Here is a 21,342-nt window from a genome sequence, read left to right as displayed (position 1 = left end):
AGGGTGATGTTTATTCAAAAGGTATAGGTGTTATACTACACAGCAAATTCTCTAGTGTTGAATCAACACTAACAGTCTTCAATTTAACACTAAGCCATTATGTATACGAGTCCACTTTTCAGTGTTAAATTAACAATGTGCTTAGTGCTGATGCTGTTACACTTTCTCAGTGTTAGGGAATGTACACTAACCTGTTATGGCTAGGGGGCAGTATTTTCACGGCTGGATAAAAAAACGTACCCGATTTAATCTGATTATTACTCCTGCCCAGAAACTAGAATATGCATATAATTATTAGCTTTGGATAGAAAACACTCCAAAGTTTCTAAAACTGTTTGAATGGTGTCTGTGAGTATAACAGAACTCATTTGGCAGGCCAAAACCTGAGAAGATTCCATGCAGGAAGTGCCCTGTCTGACAATTTCTTGCCCTTCTTGATTATCTCTATCCAATACAGGGGATCTCTGCTGTTACGTGACACTTCCTACGGCTCCCATGGGCTCTCAGAAGGTGGCAAAAAGCTGAATCGTGGCTTTGCAGGCTCTGGCTGAAAAACATTAGCGCGTTTGGATAGTGGCTGGTCACAGTACTGTGAGACTCAGGCTCGTGCACGAGTTGACTCCATGTTTTATCTTTGAACGAAAACCACTCCCGGTCGGAATATTATCGCTTTTTTACGAGAAAAATGGCATAAAAATTGATTTTAAACAGCGGTTGACATGCTTCGAAGTACGGTAATGGAATATTTAGACATTTTTATTCACGAAATGCGTTGTGCACATGACCCTTCGTCACCCTTGGATAGTGTCTTGAAAGGATGAACAAAACGCCGCTATTTGGATATAACAATGGATTATTTTGAACCAAACCAACATTTGTTATTGAAGTAGCAGTCCTGGGAGTGCATTCTGACGAAGAACACCAAAGGTAATCAAACTTTTCTAATAGTAAAATCGGAGTTTGGTGGGTGTCTAAATAGCTAGCCATGATGGCTGGGCTATCTACTCAGAATATTGAAAAATATGCTTTCACCGAAAAGCTATTTTAAAATCGGACACCTCGATTGCACAAAGGAGTTCTGTATCTATAATTCTTAAAATAATTGTTATGTTTTTTGTGAACGTTTATCGTGAGTAATTTAGTAAATTCACCGGAAGTGTTCGGTGGGTATGCTAGTTCTGAACGTCACATGCTAATGTAAAAAGCTGGTTTTTGATATAAATATGAACTTGATTGAACAAAACATGCATGTATTGTATAACAATGTCCTAGGTGTGTCATCTGATGAAGATCAAAGGTTAGTGCTGCATTTAGCTGTCTTCTGGGTTAATGTGACATTATATGCTAGCTTGAAAAATGGGTGTGGGATTATTTCTGGCTGGGTACTCTGCTGACATAATCTAATGTTTTGCTTTCGTTGTAAAGCCTTTTTGAAATCGGACAGTGTGGTTAGATTAACGAGAGTCTTGTCTTAAAATGGTGTAAAATAGTCATATGTTTGAAAAATTGAAGTAATAGCATTACTAAGGTATTTGAATAACGCGCCACAGGATTCCACTGGCTGTTACGTAGGGGGGACGATTTCGTCCCGCCGGCCCTGGAGAAGTTAAAATGCTGTAAAATAGTCATATTTGAAAAATGGACGTTTTTGTATTTGAGGAATTTGTAATTCGCGCCACGCCCGTCATTGGATATTGGAGCAGGTGTTCCGCTAGCGGAACGTCTAGATTTAAGAGGTTAATCCAACCACATTGTCCGATTTCAAAGAGGCTTTATGGCGAAAGCATAAAGTTAGATTATGTTAGGAGAGTACATGGACAAAAATTACACAGCCATTTTCAATGCAAGGACAGGCGTCACCAAAAGCAGAAAACCAGCTAAAATGATGCACTAACCTTTGACAATCTTCATCAGATGACACTTCTAGGACATTGTTAGACAATACATGCATTTTCTGTTCTATCGAGTTCATATTTATATCCAAAAACAGCATTTTACAGCGACGCGTGAAGTTCAGAATGTCTCTCCCCCAAAACTACCGGTGAATTTACAAAAATACTCATTATAAATGTTGATAAAATATTAAACTGTTATTCAAAGAATTATAGATTAACATCTCCTGAATGCAACCACATTGACAGATTTCAAGATAACTTTACTGGGAAAGTACACTTTGCAATAATCTGAGTACTGCGCTCAGAAAAACACACTAGGCAATACAGAGAGCCGCCATTTTGGAGTCATCTAAATGCATAAATAACGTTAGAAATATTCACTTACCTTTAATAATCTTCATCAGGTCCACAACAAATGTTGTTTTGTTCGATAAAGTTAATAATTTATGTCCAAATAACGCCATGTTGTTAGCGCGTTCAGTAAGCTACTCAGGAAGCGCGAGGAAAGTGTCACGATGAAAAGTAAAAAAAAAAATCTATTTACGTTCGTTCAAACATGTCAAACGTTGTATAGCATCAATCTTTAGGTCCATTTTAACGTGAAACTTCAGTAACATTTCAACCGAACCATTCCTGTGTCTTGAAAAACGTTTTGGAACAGAGGTTCCTCCCTCATGAACGCGCACCAATGAAATGATGTCATTCCCTGAGTTACCAACTTCCCAGCCTTCTCATTCGGTCTCTGTTCATCATAGACGCCTCTAACAACTTTCTAAAGACTGTTGACATCTAGTGGAAGCCTTAGGAAGTGCAAAATTAATCCTTTGTCACTGTGTGTTCCATTGGCAATGACTTGAAAATAGTACAGCCACAAGATTTATTTCCTGCTTGTATTTTTCTCAGGTTGCCTGCCATATGAGTTCTGTTGTACTTAGACACCATTCAAACAGTTTTAGAAACTTCAGAGTGTTTTCTATCCAAATCTACTAATAATATGCATATTGTAGTTTCTGGGCCAGAGTAGTAACCTGTTCAAATTGGGTACGTTTTTCATCCGGCCATGAAAATACTGCCCCAACAGGATATGGAAGAAGGTATTCTGCTGAGATGAGACTAAAATGTAGCTTTTTGGCCATATAGGAAAATGCTATGTCTGATGCAAACCCAACACCCCGAGAACACCATCCCACAGTGAAGCATGGTAGTGGCAGCATCATGCTGTGGGGATGTTTTTCCATCGGCAGGGACTGGGAAACTGGTCAGAATTGAAGGAATGATGGATGGTGCTAAATACAGGGAAATTCTTGCTTTGATCAACAGTGTACACTTGTGACCCCTGTTGGTCAAAATAATTTAGAGCAGCCAAATTATAATAGATTATGTTCCACATTCCCACGTATTGCACAACTTTTCTGAGCTACTACAGCCTGAAACCTTTACATGTGAATGTTTATAATTAATTACAACAACATGCATCCTTTGAATATCAGTGCACTGTGTTTGATTGGCCTACTTTTTGAAGGTCACCAGATTTGACATAACCTCTCCCCAAGATGAGACAGTCTGCTCCGGCAAAACAAACTGCAGGGATTTTTCCATTTCTCAGCAGCCAGCTGACTAATTTGACACTCATTCCCCACACCCTTTTCTCGAGGCAGTACGTCAATGCCTTTATCACTTTACCAGAAGCAAGTGAGCAATGACATCCAAAGATTGTCTACCAAACCAAAAAGGCTACGCTACAGCAGGTATTCCCAAAATTGCCAATGCCATCAGGGGTATGCCAAATAAAAACGTGATTCACATTTAAAAATATATTTAAAAATTCATTATTCACATTTTCAAACAGTCCATTTATATTTTCCAATGGGGCTATACATTTGGGTGAGTTTTTTTTCTTGCCTGTGTAGCCTCATTTCACTGCCAAATATAAAATTAAACCATCTCGTGTTCAGCGAAATAACACAATGTCAAATAATTAACACAATGTCAAATAATTAACACTAACGGTCCATATGTAGCCTAACGTAGCTGCTGCTCATTCTGTTTGCTCGAAAATTGAGTAAGGCCTGTGTCCAGAGACACATACCAGCTCTACTGGTAGTACTGCTACTACCAGCAGTACTGCACCTGTCAACGACACAAGTTGTTCTGCTTCCACAAGCACATCCAATGCTAGCATCAGTAATTCTACATTTGTTGTCAGTCCAGCTAGCATGGACACTGACAGTTGGGAATCTGATGCAGCCGAAGAGCTACTACCCCCTTACCTGGGAAAGCACCGAACAGACAGGGACGTTGGACCATCAAAGAGGCACAAATATGATGAGCCACATTGATTTGGGGTTCCCTTATATTGGGAGTAGTGCCTTTCCTCAGCCACAGTACTTTTGCACATATAACACAGTATTTCACAACTCGATGAAACCTTCACTATTGCGCAGACATTTAGAAACAAAACATGGCAATTTGAAAAATAAACCACAGGAGTTTGAGCGAGAATTAAGACGACTTTCGAGTAGTATAAAAGCAACAGATAACGTTAATAAGAAGAGGCTAGAAGCGTCTTATATGGTGAGCTCCCGAGTGGATAGGACTTCATTCTATTGTGGAGGACTTCATTCTTCCTGCTGCCACAGATATGGCTGGGACAGTGCTGGGGGAAAAGGCCCAAAAACAAATACATCAAAAAACAGTTTCACGACGCATCAGTGACACGCGTGGAGATGTTGACACAATTACTGCTTCACATACAATTCTACGCTTTACAGCTGGATGAGTCAACAAGCTTGGCGGACCTGGCACAGCTCCTGGTAGATGACCGTTACGTTTATGGGGGGTCAATTAAGAAAGACATCCTCTTCTGCAAACCACTGGAAAACAGGACAACAGGAGAGGATATTTTTAAAGTACTGGAGAGCTTCGTGACATCAAATGGATGGTCAAGATGTGTACTGATGGCGCAAAAGCCAAGACAGTGAGACATAGTGTAGTGGTAACGCACGTGCAAGCAGTTGCTCCCGACGTCACTTGGGTACACTGCAGCATCCACCGAGAGGCTCTTGCTGCTAAGGGAATGACTTGTCGTGGAAATATTCAGTCAATAATTTTTCACAAATACCGGAGCCTGTGAGCTCAAATAAACTTTAATACAAAATAATATAAGCCAAGCTGGTTCATGAAGCAACTGACTTTCCAGCCTTGGCAGACACTTTTTATACAGGTTTCATCCTTACGTCACACACATAGCAATTCATCTTCATTTAAAATGAAGTTTATTCAACATTCTGACTTGTAATAGGACTGTTCAGGAATGCTGACCCTACATGTTAAAGACAGGAGTTTAAGTCCACTATGGATTCTAAACGAGGCTATGTAAGGGCAGAGATTACATTTTTATTTGATCAGCACCAGTTACAGTGAGTGAGCATTTTTTATTTATTGCATGATTCTGTTTTTAAAGCTAACAATAGTTGTCATTTCAATGTTTCTATGCTAATCTCACAAATAAAGTTAACCACCACCAAGCTACTTGGTGGTGGTTAGATACCTAGCTTGCAAGGTAGCTAGTAAACTTCATTTCAATAGAAGAATTTTAATCATACAGTGGTTGCTCAACTAAAAGTTGAGATTATGTTGCAGGATAGAGGTAATTTGTGGTTTAGTACGGTACCCTGCTTCATTACTCCAGACCAGTGCAAGGGGGAGTTAGAGCACAAATTCTGCTTTTGTGTCCCAAGACACTAATGTGTCTAACTGACAATGAATGGGCGACATAAACCAAATAGAAACTGATAATTGTGCATGACTGTCACGACAGTGACGGATGGTGGCGCCCCTCCTCGGCCGGGCGGAGCTCGGCGGTCGTCGTCGCCGGCCTACTAGCTACCATCGATCCCTTTTTGTTTCACTTTCGTTTGGTTAGGTCTAGGTAGGCACACACCTGTTTTGGGTTAGTCATTAGTAAGGGGGGGTTATTTAGGTTAGCGTAGGATGTATGTGGTTGTACGTGATTGTGCTGCTTGTCCGGGTTTTGTGTGTTCGTAAGAACGTGTATTTAGTTTTTCCTTCTGCCAGTGGTTTCTTTTATTTTGTGTACACCACCGCAGAATCGTTCTGGGCTGCGCCCCTATACCTTGTCGACCACGTACAGTGCTTCAAATAAAGAAGGGTGGTCACGAACTCTCTCTGTCTCCTGCGCCTGACTCTACCTCTCCTGTTGTTCCTCGAGCCAGCCCGTGACAGAAATCACGTACCGTAACTAAATGGAGTCAGCAGGAGCTTCAGCGCCAGCCATGTCCATGGAGGAAACCGTCGACCAACACTCCACCCTGCTCCACCGGCTGGGGAACGCCATGGATCAGGTGTTGGCGCGCCTGGAGAGCTGGGACCGACGCGCTCTCGGCCCCCTGAACTCGGCAGGCCAACAGCCTGCGCCCCCACCAGCACCCACAGCACCCAGTACCAGTGGGGTGAAACTCGCTCCCCCCAGGGAGTACGATGGAACGGCCGCTGGGTGTAAGGGCTTCTTGCTCCAGTTGGAGTTATACCTGGCGACCGTTCGTCCCTCTCCCTCGGGGGAGGAGAGCGTCAGCGTCCTCGTCTCCTGCCTCACGGGTAAGGCCCTGGAATGGGCAAACGCCGTGTGGGACAGTCCGGACTCAGCCAGGGACAACTACCCAGAGTTCACCCGCCGCTTTCGGGCAGTATTCGATCATCCCCCGGAGGGGAGAGCGGCGGGTGAGCGGCTGTTTCACCTGAGGCAGGAGACGAGGAGCGCGCAGGACTTCGCTCTCGAGTTCCGGACCCTGGCCGCGGGAGCAGGGTGGAATGAGAGGGCCCTTATAGATCACTACCGTTGTAGTTTGAGGGAGGACGTCCGCCGGGAATTAGCCTGTCGGGACACGACCCACACACTGGACCAACTGGTGGATCTGTCCATCCGACTGGACAATCTGCTGGCCGCCCGCGGACGTCCGACCCGGGCCCTGCTCATTCCACCCTCCAGTCCTCCTGCTCCCACGCCTATGGAGATAGGGGGGCAGCAGCCAGGAAGACTGGAGGGGAGGTCGCTCCTGCACCTCATGTGGTCGCAGAGGGCACACTGTGGACCGGTGCTGGGGAGACTCCCCTAGGAGTCCAGAGGGCAGGCAGAGCGCTCCTTTGACACCTCAGGTGAGTCAGCACCAGCCTCACCCAGAGCCCCCTGTCCGTCACATGTATGTGTCAGTGTCCTTTCCTTGTTTCTCCCCTCACTCCCGGTTTAAGGCGCTAGTCGATTCAGGCGCAGCAGGGAGTTTTATGGACCGTGGGGTCGCGGCTAAGTTAGGGATTCCCCTGGTCCAGTTGGACCAACCCTTCCCCGTGCACGCCCTAGACAGTCGACCACTAGGGTCAGGGCTGGTCAGGGAGGTCACTGTGCCTCTGGTCATGGTAATGCGGGGGGTCATGAGGAATGGATTAGTCTTTTCCTCATCGATTCCCCAGCATTTCCAGTGGTTCTAGGGATTCCCTGGCTAGCCACTCACAACCCTAAGATTTCGTGGGGACAGAGGGCTCTTAAGGGGTGGTCAAATGAGTGCTCGGGCAGGTGCATAGGAGTTTCCATCGGTGCGACTACGGTGGAGAGTCCAGACCAAGTCTCCACCGTGCACATTCCCTCAGAGTATGCCGATTTGGCTATCGCCTTCAGTAAAACGAAGGCGACCCAATTACCACCTCATCGACGAGGAGACTGTGCGATAAACCTCCAGGTGGGCGCTGCCCTTCCTCGTAGTCACGTTTATCCCCTGTCTCAGGAGGAAACAGCGGCTATGGAGACATACGTCACTGAGTCCTTGAGGCAGGGATACATTCGGCCATCTCACTCACCCGTCTCCTCGAGCTTCTTTTTCGTGAAGAAGAAGGAGGGAGGTCTGCGCCCGTGCATTGACTATAGAGGTCTAAATGCCATCACAGTGGGTTTCAGTTACCCACTACCTCTCATCGCCTCGGCGATGGAGTCATTTCACGGGGCGCGCTTCTTCACGAAATTGGATCTCAGGAGCGCATATAATCTGGTGCGTATCCGAGGAGGGGACGAGTGGAAAACGGCATTTAGTACCACATCTGGCCATTATGAGTACCTCGTCATGCCGTATGGGTTAAAGAATGCTCCCGCAGTCTTTCAATCCTTTGTGGATGAGATTCTACGGGACCTGCTCGGTCAGGGTGTAGTGGTGTACATCGATGACATTCTGGTCTACTCCACTACACGCGCCGAGCATGTGTCTCTGGTGCGTAAAGTGCTTGGGCGACTGGTGGAGCATGACCTATACGTCAAGGCTGAGAAATGTGAGTTTTCCAAACCAGCCGTCTCTTTCTTGGGGTATCGCATTTCCTCATCAGGGGTAGTGATGGAATGTGACCGCGTTTCAGCCGTGCGTAATTGGCCGACTCCCACCACGGTGAAGGAGGTGCAGCGGTTTTTGGGATTTGCCAATTACTACCGGAGGTTTATCCGGGGCTTTGGTCAGGTGGCGGCTCCCATTACCTCACTGTTGAAGGGGGGCCCGGTGCGGTTGCAGTGGTCCGCGGAGGCGGACAGGGCCTTTAGTCGTCTGAAGGTTTTGTTCACCGACGCTCCGGTGCTGGCGCACCCGGACCCCTCTTTGCCCTTCATAGTGGAGGTGGACGCGTCCGAGGCTGGGGTAGGAGCCGTGCTGTCCCAGCGCTCGGGCGCCCCCCCAAAGCTCCGCCCCTGCGCCTTCTTCTCTAGGAAGTTGAGTCCGGCGGAGCGTAACTATGATGTGGGGGACAGGGAGCTGTTGGCTGTGGTCAGAGCCCTGAAGGTGTGGAGACATTGGCTTGAGGGGGCACGTCACCCTTTTCTCATCTGGACTGACCACCGCAATCTGGAGTACATCCGGGCGGCGAGGAGACTGAACCCGCGTCAAGCCAGGTGGGCGATGTTCTTTACGAGATTTCGGTTTAACATCTCGTATATCCCAGGTTCCCGGAACACTAAGGCCGACGCACTGTCTCGTCTCCATGACGCCGAGGAACGGTCCACCGAACCCACTCCCATACTTCCAGCCTCCTGCCTGGTGGCACCGGTGGTCTGGGAGGTGGACACGGACATCGAGCGGGCGTTACGGACGGAGCCTACTCCTCCGCAGTGTCCAGTGGGTCGTAAGTACGTTCCGCTCGATGTTCGCGATCGGCTGATTCGGTGGGCTCACACGCTTCCCTCCTCGGGTCACCCAGGGGTTGAGCGGACAGTGCGTGGTCTTAGTGGGAGATACTGGTGGCCCACCTTGGTGAGGGACGTGAGGCACTATGTCTCCTCCTGTTCGGTGTGCGCTCAGAGTAAGGCTCCCAGGCACCTGCCTAGAGGGGAAATTACAACCCCTCCCGGTTCCACAACGACCATGGTCCCACCTGGAGGTGGATTTCTTGACCGATCTCCCGCCGTCTCAGGGCAACACTACGATCCTGGTCGTTGTGGACCGGTTTTCTAAGTCCTGCCGTCTGCTTCCGTTACCCGGTCTTCCTACGGCCCTGCAGACCGCAGAAGCCTTATTCACCCACGTCTTCCGGCACTACGGGGTGCCCGAGGATATCGTCTCAGATCGAGGCCCCCAGTTCACGTCCAGAGTGTGGCGGGCGTTTATGGAGCGACTGGGGGTTTCGGTCAGTCTGACCTCGGGGTTTCACCCCGAAAGTAATGGGCAGGTGGAAAGGGTAAACCAGGAGGTGGGCAGGTTCCTGCGGGTCCTACTGCCAGGACCGGCCAGGGGAGTGGGCAAGGTTCGTGCCATGGGCCGAAATGGCTCAGAACTCTTTGCGCCACTCCTCCACCAACATATCACCATTCCAATGTGTGTTGGGTTATCAGCCGGTCCTGGGGCCATGGCATCAGAGCCAGACGGAGGCCCCTGCGGTGGAGGAATGGGTTCAGCGCTCAAGGGAGACCTGGAACGCTGTGCAGGAATCCCTGGAACGAACCAGGGTACGACAAAAAGCGAGCGCTGACCGGCACCGCAGCGAGGCCCCGGTGTTCACTCCAGGGGAGAGAGTCTGGCTCTCGACCCGGAACCTGCCCCTCCGCCTGCCCTGCCGGAAGCTGGGTCCGCGGTTTGTGGGGCCATTTAAAGTCCTGAGGAGAATAAACGAGGTGTGTTACAGATTACAACTTCCTTCTTATTATCGCATTAACCCCTCGTTTCATGTGTCTCTCCTCAGGCCGGTGGTAGCTGGTCCGCTGCAGGAAAATGAGGTACGGGAGGTCCCTCCACCCCCCCTGGACATCGGGGGGCCCCCGGCGTACACAGTCCGGTCCATCTTGGACTCCAGACGCCGGGCGAGGGGCCTGCAGTACCTCGTGGACTGGGAGGGGTACGGCCCGGAGGAGAGGTGCTGGGTACCGGTGGAGGACATACTGGACCCAGCGCTCATCCGGGAGTTCCACAGCCTCCATCCGGATCGCCCTGCGCCTCGCCCTCCGGGGCGTCCTCGAGGCCGGCGTCGGCGCGCTGCGGGAGCCGCGCGTCAGGGGGGAGTACTGTCACGACAGTGACGGATGGTGGCGCCCCTCCTCGGCCGGGCGGAGCTCGGCGGTCGTCGTCGCCCGGCCTACTAGCTACCATCGATCCCTTTTTGTTTCACTTTCGTTTGGTTAGGTCTAGGTAGGCACACACCTGTTTTGGGTTAGTCATTAGTAAGGGGGGGTTATTTAGGTTAGCGTAGGATGTATGTGGTTGTACGTGATTGTGCTGCTTGTCCGGGTTTTGTGTGTTCGTAAGAACGTGTATTTAGTTTTTCCTTCTGCCAGTGGTTTCTTTTATTTTGTGTACACCACCGCAGAATCGTTCTGGGCTGCGCCCCTATACCTTGTCGACCACGTACAGTGCTTCAAATAAAGAAGGGTGGTCACGAACTCTCTCTGTCTCCTGCGCCTGACTCTACCTCTCCTGTTGTTCCTCGAGCCAGCCCGTGACAATGACTTAAAAATGTAATTTTACCTTTATTTAACTAGGCAAGTCAGTTAACCTGTTGGGGCTAGGGGGCAGTATTTTCACAGCCGGATAAAAAACATACCCGATTTAAACTGGTTACTACTCTTGCCCAGAAACGAGAATATGCATATTATTTGTAGATTTGGATAGAAAGCACTGAAGTTTCTAAAACTGTTTGAATGGTGTCCTAGTATAACAGAACTCATATGGCAGGCCAAAACCTGAGAAAATTCCAAGCAGGAAGTGGCCTGTCTGCGAATTTGTAGTTCTCCATTTGCGTCTCTATCAAAACTACAGTGCCCCTTGGGGTTATGTAGCACTTTAAGGCTACATAACGAGACCGCCATTTTTTCTCTTACTTTTTGAATGAATACAGCATTGTCCGGTTGGAATATTATCGCTATTTTACGAGAAAAATGACAAAAATTGATTTTAAACAGCGTTTGACATGCTTCTAAGTACGGTAATGGAACATTTTTAAATTTTGTGTCTCGAAATGCGCTTGCGCGTTACCCTTTGGATAGTGACCTGAACGCACGAACAAAACAGAGGTATTTGCACACAACTAACTAAACGTTGACAAAATACATAATTATTTTAAGAATTATAGATACAGAACTCCTTTATGCACACGCTATGTCCGATATTAAAATAGCTTTTTGGTGAAAGCACATTTTGCAATATTCTGAGTACATAGCTCAGCCATCACAGGCTAGCTAATTTGACACCCAGCAAGTTTGGGGCTCACTAAACTCAGAATTACTATTAGAAAATGTGGATTACCTTTGCTGTTCTTCGTCAGAATGCACTCCCATGACTTCTACTTCACCAAATGTTTTGGTTCCAAATAATCCAGTTATATCCAAATACCGCCATTTTGTTTGTGTGTTCAGGTCACTATCTGAAGGGTAGCGCGCAAGCGCATTTCGTGACAAAATGTAAAAATATTCTATTACCGTACTTAGAAGCATGTCAAACGCTGTTTAAAATCAATTTATGCTATTTTTCTCTTAAAATAGCAATAATATTCCAACCGGGCAACGTTGTATTCATTCAAAGGCTGAAAGAAAAAAAAGGAGAAGTCTCGTGAATGCGCATCTCAGTCTCACTGTTCCCAGGCTGACCACTCACAAACAGAGCTGCTGTACTTTGCCCAGAGACAGCAGACACCCCATTCCACTTTCTGGCAGCTTTAGAGAGCCAATGGAAGCCTTAGAAAGTGTCACGTTACAGCACAGATGCTGTAATTTCGATAGAGATGCAACAGAAGGACAACAAATTGTCAGACAGGGCACTTCCTGTATGGAATCTTCTCAGATTTTGGCCTGCCATATGAGTTCTGTTATACACAGACACCATTCAAACAGTTTTAGAAACTTTAGAGTGTTTTCTATCCAAATCTACTAATTATATGCATATTCTAGTTTCTGGGCAGGAGTAGTAACCAGATTAAATCGGGTACGTTTTTTTATCCAGCCGTGAAAATACTGCCCCCTAGCCCCAACAGGTTAAAAAGAAAATATTTAAAAAATGCATTGGTTTGTTATGAAAAATAATGCATCCCCTTCTAGCGTTGTATAGACTTAAATTTCTCAGCACGGACTGTGCTCCTGTGGAAGTTCTGTCCACAGTGGGCTTCATTACCTTCAGAGCATCTCTTACAATCAGGTTGATTGTGTGGGCAAGACATGGATGACGCATCCATTTTAAAATGTTCATGGCTTTGGTTATGTTAGCTGCATTGTCGCTAACACAACAGACCACTTTTCCATCTACTTGTCATTCTCTGGCCACTCAACACTTCCTCTGCCAAGTTATCTGAGGTGTGTCTGTCTCTGAACTCAAAGCAGTCCAGAAGACAGCTAGACATTGAAGTGACATGTAAGAAGTGGTTACCCTTGATGTCCAGAAGTCAGTGGTAAGGCAAACTGCAGTAGCTTTTTGGACTCTTTCCCACACTGAAGCCTGTGTGATCTCGTACAGTTGTGGAATAAGTTATTTTGAAAGGGTTTTCCTGCTTGGAATTGTGTACATTTGGATTTAGACTATTGCTATAATTTCTCTATAATCAATAAATGCCTGGAAATCGGTTGCAATCATTTTAGCCAATAAAATATCAATTTGGCCTTGTTTTGCTACAGACATAAACTGGTCCATAGAAGACTGCGTTGCTGTGGGTTGCGGAGTAGGCCTACTTGACTGAGTGGATACTTTTCCACGTGTGGAGGTGCTGACTCCACCACTATCACTAGCAGGCTCGCTAGTTTCTCAAAGCGCCGCTACAGCTATCTTCACAGTTGGGTTCACAGTTCACATATCCCGGTGTAGGTTGTGCGTAGAACCGGCTTTATATGAGATTTTGTTTTGGCAAATTCTACACTGTGCTCTAACATTGTCTACATTATTAAAATGCATCCAAATGCTACTGTACTTCTGACTCATTTCACAGCTGCTAAGTGTGTGACTGAGTTAGTTGGCTCGGCCCTCCCTCACTCATCTTTGGTTGACACTGCGTGTCTGATTGACAGGAACAACAGGTGAGGCTGTTAGTCTGAGCAGACAGTCAGAACGAATGTCTGTGGGCTTGAGCATATATATTATTACATTTTTTCATTCTTTGAATTAGTTAATTCTATATTCTTTAAATCTTTTGATTATTCATAACTTAATTTTTTTATATTAAGTTCAAAATTGAAACCCTCCCATCATAAAAAGGTTCATGTTTGAACCTTTACACCAGATTTCCTCAAGGAACCTTTTTCAACTGGAAAGGTTCCGCCGGTGTAGCAACTCAAACGGTTCTTCCAGGCACCTTTACATCTAAGAGTGTATTATGGGTAGTGGAGCAAGGTTGGACTCACCTCTCGATCTGCAGGGTGACTTTGGAGGGCTCCAAATTCGGGTTCTCCCACTCTATCTGGGGACATTGCATGAAGTAGCAGAGAGTGTAGAGTGCCTCAGGCTCCCAGTGCACCGACCCGCTCTTCTGGTGGACTGGCATGCCGTTGCTAGGGTTCTTAATGCGCAATGGCTGGAGATGGTGCATGGCCCGTGACATCAAATCACCTACAATGGAAAAAAAACAAGGGATTTTGTTTGTACAGTAGCAGTCAAAAGTTTGGACACCTCATTCAAGGGTTTTTCTTAATTTTCACTGTTTTCTACATTGTAGAATAATAGCGAAGACATCAACACTATGAAATAACCCATATGGATTCATGTAGTAACCAAAAAAAGTGTTAAACAAATCGAAATACATTTTAGATTTGAGATTCTTCAAATAACCACCTTTTGCCTTGACAGCTTTTCACACTCTTGGCATTCTCTCAACCATCTTCATGAGGTAGTCACCTTGGATGCGTTTCAATTAACAGGTGTGCCTTGTCAATTTCATTTGTGGGTTTTATTTTCTCCTTAATGTGTTTGAGCCAATCAGTTTTGTTGTGACAAGGTAGGGGTGGTAAACAGAAGATAGCTGTATTTTACCAAATAGGGCTTAAATAAGAAAAGAGAAATGACAGTCCATCATTAGTTTAAGACATGAAGGTCAGTCAATCTGGAACATTTCTAGAACTTTGAAAGTTCTCAAGTGCAGTCGCAAGACCCATCAAGCGCTATGATGAAAACTGGCTCTGAGGACCGCCACAGGAAAGGAAGACCCAAAGTTACCTCTGCTGCAGAGGACAAGATCATTAGAGTTACCAGCCTCAGAAATTGCAGCCCAAATAAATGCATCAGAGTTCAAGTAAGACACAACATCACCTGTTCAGAGGCGACTACATGAAATCAGGCCTTCATGGTCAAATTGCTGCAAAGAAACTACTACTAAAAAGACACCAATAAGAAGAAGAGACCTGCTTGGGCCAAGAAACATGAGCAATGGACATTAGACTGGTGGAAATCTATCCTTTGGTCTGAAGAGTCCAAATATGAGGTTTTTGGTACCAACCGCCGTGTCTTTGTGAGACGCAGTGTAGGTGAACAGATGATCTCCGGATGTGTGGTTCCCACCGTGAAGCGTGTGGGGGTGCTTTGCTGGTGACACCATCTGTGATTTATTTTTAATTCAAGGCAGACTAATCCAGCATGGCTACCACATTCTGCAGCGATACGCCATCCCATCTGGTTTGCACTTAGTGGGACTCTCATTTGTTTTTCAACAGGACAACGACCCAACACACCTCCAGGCTGTGTAAGGGCTATTTTACCAAGAAGAAGAGAGATGGAGTGCTGCATCCGATGACCTGGCCTCCACAATCACCCAATTGAGATGGTCTGGGATGAGTTGGACCGCAGAGTGAAGGAAAACTAGCCAACAAGTGCTCTGCATAGTTGGGAACTCCTTCAAGACTGTTGGAAAAGCATTCCAGGTGAAGCTGGTTGAGAGAATGCCAAGAGTGTGCAATGCTGTCATCAAATATAAAATGATATTTTGATTTATTTAACACTTAGGTTACTACATGATTCCATATGTGTTATTTAATGGTTAATGCCTTTACTATTATTCTAGAATGTAGAAATAGTAAAAATAAAGAAAAACCCTTGAATGAGTAGGTGGGGTACTGTACATTTGTTTACCTTGAGGACAAAAAAAAAACGTAATTTATTGTGTATAGTATATTCACACCGGGTATAAACTTTGAAGCCTTCGTCACAGGAAGGCCAAAAAGATAATCAAGGACAGCAACCAACCGACCCACTGCCTGCTATCATCCAGAAAGCGAGGTCAGTACAGGTGCGTCAAAGCTGGGACCGAGAGACTGAAAAACAGCTTCTGTCTCAAGGCCATCAGACTTAAATAGCCATCACTGCTGCCTACATACAGACTGTAAATCACTGGCCACTTTATTAAAGGGAACACTAATCACTTTAACCTCTTACATCTAGATGTTCCGCTAGCGGAACACCTGCTCCAATATCCAATGATGGGCGTGGCGCGAAATACTAATTCCTCTAAAATCCGAAAACTTCCATTTTTCAAACATATGACTATTTTACAGCATTTTAAAGACAAGACTCTCGTTAATCTAACCACACTGTCCGATTTCAAAAAGGCTTTACAGCGAAAGCAAAACATTAGATTATGTCAGCAGAGTACCCAGCCAGAAATAATCAGACTACCCATTTTTCAAGCCAGCATATAATGTCACAAAAAACAAAACCACAGCTAAATGCAGCACTAACCTTTGATGATCTTCATCAGATGACAACCCTAGGACATTATGTTATACAATGCATGCATGTTTTGTTCAATCAAGTTCATATTTATATCAAAAACCAGCTTTTTTACATTAGCATGTGACGTTCAGAACTAGCATACCCCCCGCAAACCTCCGGTGAATTTACTAAATTACTCACGATAAACGTTCACAAAAAACATAAATTATTTTAAGAATTATAGATACAGAACTCCTCTATGCACTCGATATGTCCGATTTTAAAATAGCTTTTCGGTGAAAGCACATTTTACAATATTCTCAGTAGATAGCCCGGCATCACAGGGCTAGCTATTTAGACACCCACCAAGTTTAGCATTCACCAAAATCAGATTTACTATTAGAAAAGTTTGATTACCTTTGATGTTCTTCGTCAGAATGCACTCCCAGGACTTCTACTTCAATAACAAATGTTGGTTTGGTCCAAAATAATCCATAGTTATGTCCAACAGCGGCGTTTTGTTCGTGCGTTCTAGACACTATCCGAATGGCGCGACAAAAGATTTATAAATATTTCATTACCGTACTTCGAAGCATGTCAACCGCTGTTTCAAATCAATTTTAATGCCATTTTTCTCGTAAAAAAGCGTTTCGGTAAATAGAGGGAAAAAAAGAAAGACGGGGGCGGCCAGTGTACGCGCCTAAACCCACTGTCCCCTGATCGGCCACTTGACAAAGGCGATAATGTGTTTCAGCCAGGGCTTTGAATTACGTCATTCAGCTTTTTCCCAGGCTCTGAGAGCCCATTGGAGCCGTAGGAAGTGTCACGTAACAGCAGAGATCCTTTGTAATGGATAGAGATGACAAAGAAGGCCAAGAAATGGTCAGACAGGGTACTTCCTGTACAGAATCTTCTCAGGTTTTGGCCTGCCAAATGAGTTCTGTTATACACAGACACCATTCAAACAGTTTTAGAAACTTTGGAGTGTTTTCTATCCAAAGCTAATAATTATATGCATATTCTAGTTTCTGGGCAGGAGTAATAATCAGATTAAATCGGGTACGTTTTTTATCCAGCCGTGAAAATACTGCCCCCTAGCCATAACAGGTTAATAATGTTTACATATCTTGCATTACTCATCTCATATGTATATACGGTTTTCTATACTATCTATTGCATCTTAGCCTATGCCATTCTAAATTGCTCATCCATATATTTATATATTCTTATTCCATTCTTTTACTTCGATTTGTGTGTATTAGGTATTTGTTGTGAAATTGTTAGATATTGCTGCACTGTCGGAACTAGAAGCACAATTATTTCGCTACACTCGCAACATCTGCTAAACATGTGTATGTGACCAATAAAATTTGATTAGAATAGGTTTATAATACCTGTTTAATCTCAGAACCCAAATCAAATCTTGTGTGCTCTGGCCAGCTACTCAATTTGCTTTCTGGGGGTCGAGGTGTTCAAATATGTACTGAACAAAATCAGCAGACAAGTACCACCCCTCTCAAAGCCTCTGCCAAAGCCTATCCCCCTCCCTGTCAGAAAAGTCCACCTTTGTTTATAATCCAGAATGCATGCAATGCACTGAATGACAATATGGAGTTTAATGCAATTATTTTGCAAGTTGGCAACTTTTAATGTGCAGCACTAGAGAACTTTTCCTGCCCTACTTCAATTATCCCTTCCACGAAATCATGATATCAAAATAATAATTTACATTGATCCACTCAGATTAAGCAGCAGGGCTGACATACGTTAATCTGTCAAGAGATACTACTGTATATATAAAAGAGTGTCTGGTCCACCTATTGCTTGACACCTAACATCACATTCACTCTACAACACAATAAGATACTATCATTTTCTATGGCACGTGATTCCCTTACAATACAAAAATGCTCACACACCCTTGCTAAAGCCCTCACACACTCCCTCATTCAAGTGCTTTCTCAGTCACAATAACATTTCTAATTCACACACCCACACAACTCCTGACATCTGGTGAAATGCTGGCTCAAAACAAAGCTAGTCATTTTAATTGCTTATACTCCAATACTGCAGTGAATTTGGACTGTAAATCCTCCAGGAATAGGAGAAAGAAATGAGTTTTGCACTTCTAATCATGCTAACACATACAGAAACTGTGAAATTCAATACATTTCATGAATGTACAGTACCTAATGGAAATATACTTCCAGACATCCAAAAAGTGTAGAGCAGTAAGCCTTTCTCCCAACATATGGCAACTTCAAAGGTGTAAAGCATATTGAGGTCATTGGTGATGCATTTTAGAATAATGGGTCTGTATACTTCAGTACAAACGAGTTGCTAATCATTCCCTCAAACATTTTCAGTGCCCTTTAGTGGAGTTTGTTTTCACTTTCTGTTATCTTTTAGGAGTGCAGACGATGTATGTATCAGCCATTCTTTTCCTACTCCTTGGGGATTATCTTCAAAAGGCTTGAGTGGCCATGAAGGAACATTTGGGAGATTTGCATCAGAACTCTATTTCTTTCATTACTCTGTTTGGATCTCTCATTCATCGTTGGAAGAAAGTTAAGATAGTAAATGTAGGACCTGGGTTTGAAAAGCCACCATCTTAACTACTGCTACAGTATGTGATGTCTTGCTGTCTTAGACAGCATGTTTTTTTGTTTGTTGTTTTTTTACCTTTATTTAACTAGGCAAGCCAGTTAAGAATAAATTCTTATTTACAATGACGGCCTAGGAACAGTGGGTTAACTGCCCAGTTCAGGGATAGAACAGATTTTTACCTTGTCAGCGCGGGGATTTGATCTAGCAATGTACTGTAGGACTCAACATGATTAGGATTGGCCACTCAGAATGGTTAATAAGCCGCATTATTTAAATGCATTTAAACCATTTAAATAGTAACTGACAAATTCAGACATAATTTAGCGTAAAAGTTCTCCTTCCTTCCTGTTCATTCATTATGGGTCTTACATGTTGGGCTTGTTTAATTATAGAACCCATGACTTTCAATAAGACAATGTCGACATTATTAACTACAGATCATTTTAGGCACTCTGCTTTTATTGGATAATCTTTGAACCCCAACAGACACAGATCTGATGTGAGAAATCTGACTGGTTTCTGGCATCAGTAGCAAAATTGCTTTGAGCAAGGCACTTAACTGCTCCGGGGGTGCTGCACTGCTGCTGACCCTACGGCTGACCCTGTGCTTCCAACCTGTCAGGGTATGTGTATGAGCCTTGGAGAGTTGGGTTGAAAAGTGAAAATATACATTTTCGTTCAACAATGAACAGTATTCTTCTATACACATAAATATGCCCAAAACATGCCCCAATAGTCAATAATACTGAACAAAAATATAAATGCAACAATTTCCACCAATGTATTGAGTTAGTTCATAGAAGGAAATCAGTCAATTGAAATAAATGAAATAGGCCCTAATCTATGGATTTCACATGACTGGGCAGGGGCGCAGCCATGGATGGGCCTGGGAGGGCATAGGCCCACCCACTGTGGAGCCAGGACCTGCAAGTCAGAATGAGTTTTTCCCCATAAAAGGGCATTATTACAAACATAAATACTCCTCAGTTTCATCAGCTGTTGGGGTGACTAGTGTCAGACGATGGCGCAGGTTAAGATGCCGGATGTGGAGGTCCTGGGCTGGCGTGGTTACACGTGGTCTGCAGTTGTGAGGCCAGTTGGATGTACTACCAACTTTTCTAAAAAGATGTTGGAGGCGGCTTATGGTAGAGAAATGAACATTCAATTCTCTGGCAAAAGCTCTGGTGTACATTCCTGCAGTCACCATGCCAATTGCACGCTCCCTCAACTTGAGATGTGTGGCAGAATTTTGTGTAGAGTGGCTTTTTATTGTCCCCAGCACTAGGTGCACCTGTGTAATGTGGATGCTGTTTAACCTGTTTAGGATAGGGGGCAGTATTTTCACGGCCGGATAAAAAACGTACCTGATTTAATCTGGTTATTACTCCTGCCCAGAAACTATAATATGCATATAATTATTTGATTTGGATAGAAAACACCCTAAAGTTTCTAAAACTGTTTGAATGGTGTCTGAGTATAACAGAATTCATATGGCAGGCCAAAATCTGAGAAGATTCCATACAGGAAGTGCCCTGTCTGACCATTTCTTGTCCTTCTATAGCCTCTTTATCAAAAATAGAGGATCTCTGCTGTAACGTGACATTTTCTAAGGCTCCCATAGGCTCTCAGAAGGCACCAGAATGGGGAATGATGACTCTGCAGTCCCTGGGCGAAAACCAGTAGGGATTTAGGAAAGTGGTCGTTCTGAGAACAATGACACGGGTGCGCGCGTGCATGTGAAGACTCCATTTTCTATTTTCAGTGTTTGAACGAAAATAAGGTCTCCCGGTCAGAATATTATCGCTATTTTACGAGAAAAATCGCATAAAAATAGATTTTAAACAGCGTTTGACATGCTTCGAAGTACAGTAATGGAATATTTTGACATTTGTCACGATACGCGCCGGCACATCCCCCTTCGGATAGTGTCTTGAACGCACGAATAAAACGCAGCTATTTGGATATAACTATGGATTATTTGGAACAAAAACAACATTGGGTGTTGAAGTAGAAGTCCTGGGAGTGCATTCTGACGAAGAACAGCAAAGGTAATCCAATTTTTCTTATAGTAAATCTGAGTTTGGTGAAGGCCAAACTTGGTGGGTGTCAAAATAGCTAGCCATGATGGCTGGGCCATCTACTCAGAATATTGCAAAATGTGCTTTCACCGAAAAGCTATTTTAACAATCGGACATAGCGATTGCATAAAGGAGTTCTGTATCTATAATTCTTAAAAATAATTGTTATGTTTTTTGTGAACGTTTATCTTGAGTAATTTAGTAAATTCACCGGAAGTTTTCGGTGGGTATGCTAGTTCTGAACATCACATGCTAATGTAAAAAGCTGTTTTTTGATATAAATATGAACTTGATTGAACAAAACATGCATGTATTGTATAACAATGTCCTAGGAGTGTCATCTGATGAAGATCAAAGGTTAGTGCTGCATTTAGCTGTGGTTTTTGTGACATTTATATGCTAGCTTGAAAAATGGGTGTGGGATTATTTCTGGCTGGGTACTCTGACATAATCTAATGTTTTGCTTTCGTTTTAAAGCCTTTTTGAAATCGGACAGTGTGGTTAGATAAAGGAGAGTCTTGTCTTTAAAATGGTGTAAAATAGTCATGTTTGAAAAATGGAAGTTTTGGGATTTCTGAGGTGTTTGTAATTCGCGCCACGCTCTATCAT

General features: G+C 44.4%; 1 protein-coding gene across 2 annotated transcripts in view; it reads right to left on the bottom strand.

Annotated features, from left to right (window-relative positions):
• The window catches only part of LOC106609097 (ankyrin repeat and BTB/POZ domain-containing protein BTBD11-A), a 223,711-nt gene that overhangs the window by 98,087 nt on the left and 104,282 nt on the right, over window positions 1–21,342 (bottom strand). For both annotated transcript variants that reach the window (XM_014207500.2, XM_014207503.2), the window contains one exon: window positions 13,753–13,957. In XM_014207500.2, coding sequence (XP_014062975.2) covers window positions 13,753–13,957 — 205 coding nt within the window. The remainder of the gene's footprint in view (window positions 1–13,752; window positions 13,958–21,342) is intronic.

Source organism: Salmo salar, chromosome ssa07 (assembly GCF_905237065.1).
Source record: "Salmo salar chromosome ssa07, Ssal_v3.1, whole genome shotgun sequence".
Lineage (NCBI taxonomy): Eukaryota > Metazoa > Chordata > Actinopteri > Salmoniformes > Salmonidae > Salmo > Salmo salar.
The sequence above is the reverse complement of the archived record's forward strand: the minus strand, read 5'-3'. Positions and strand labels throughout refer to the sequence as shown.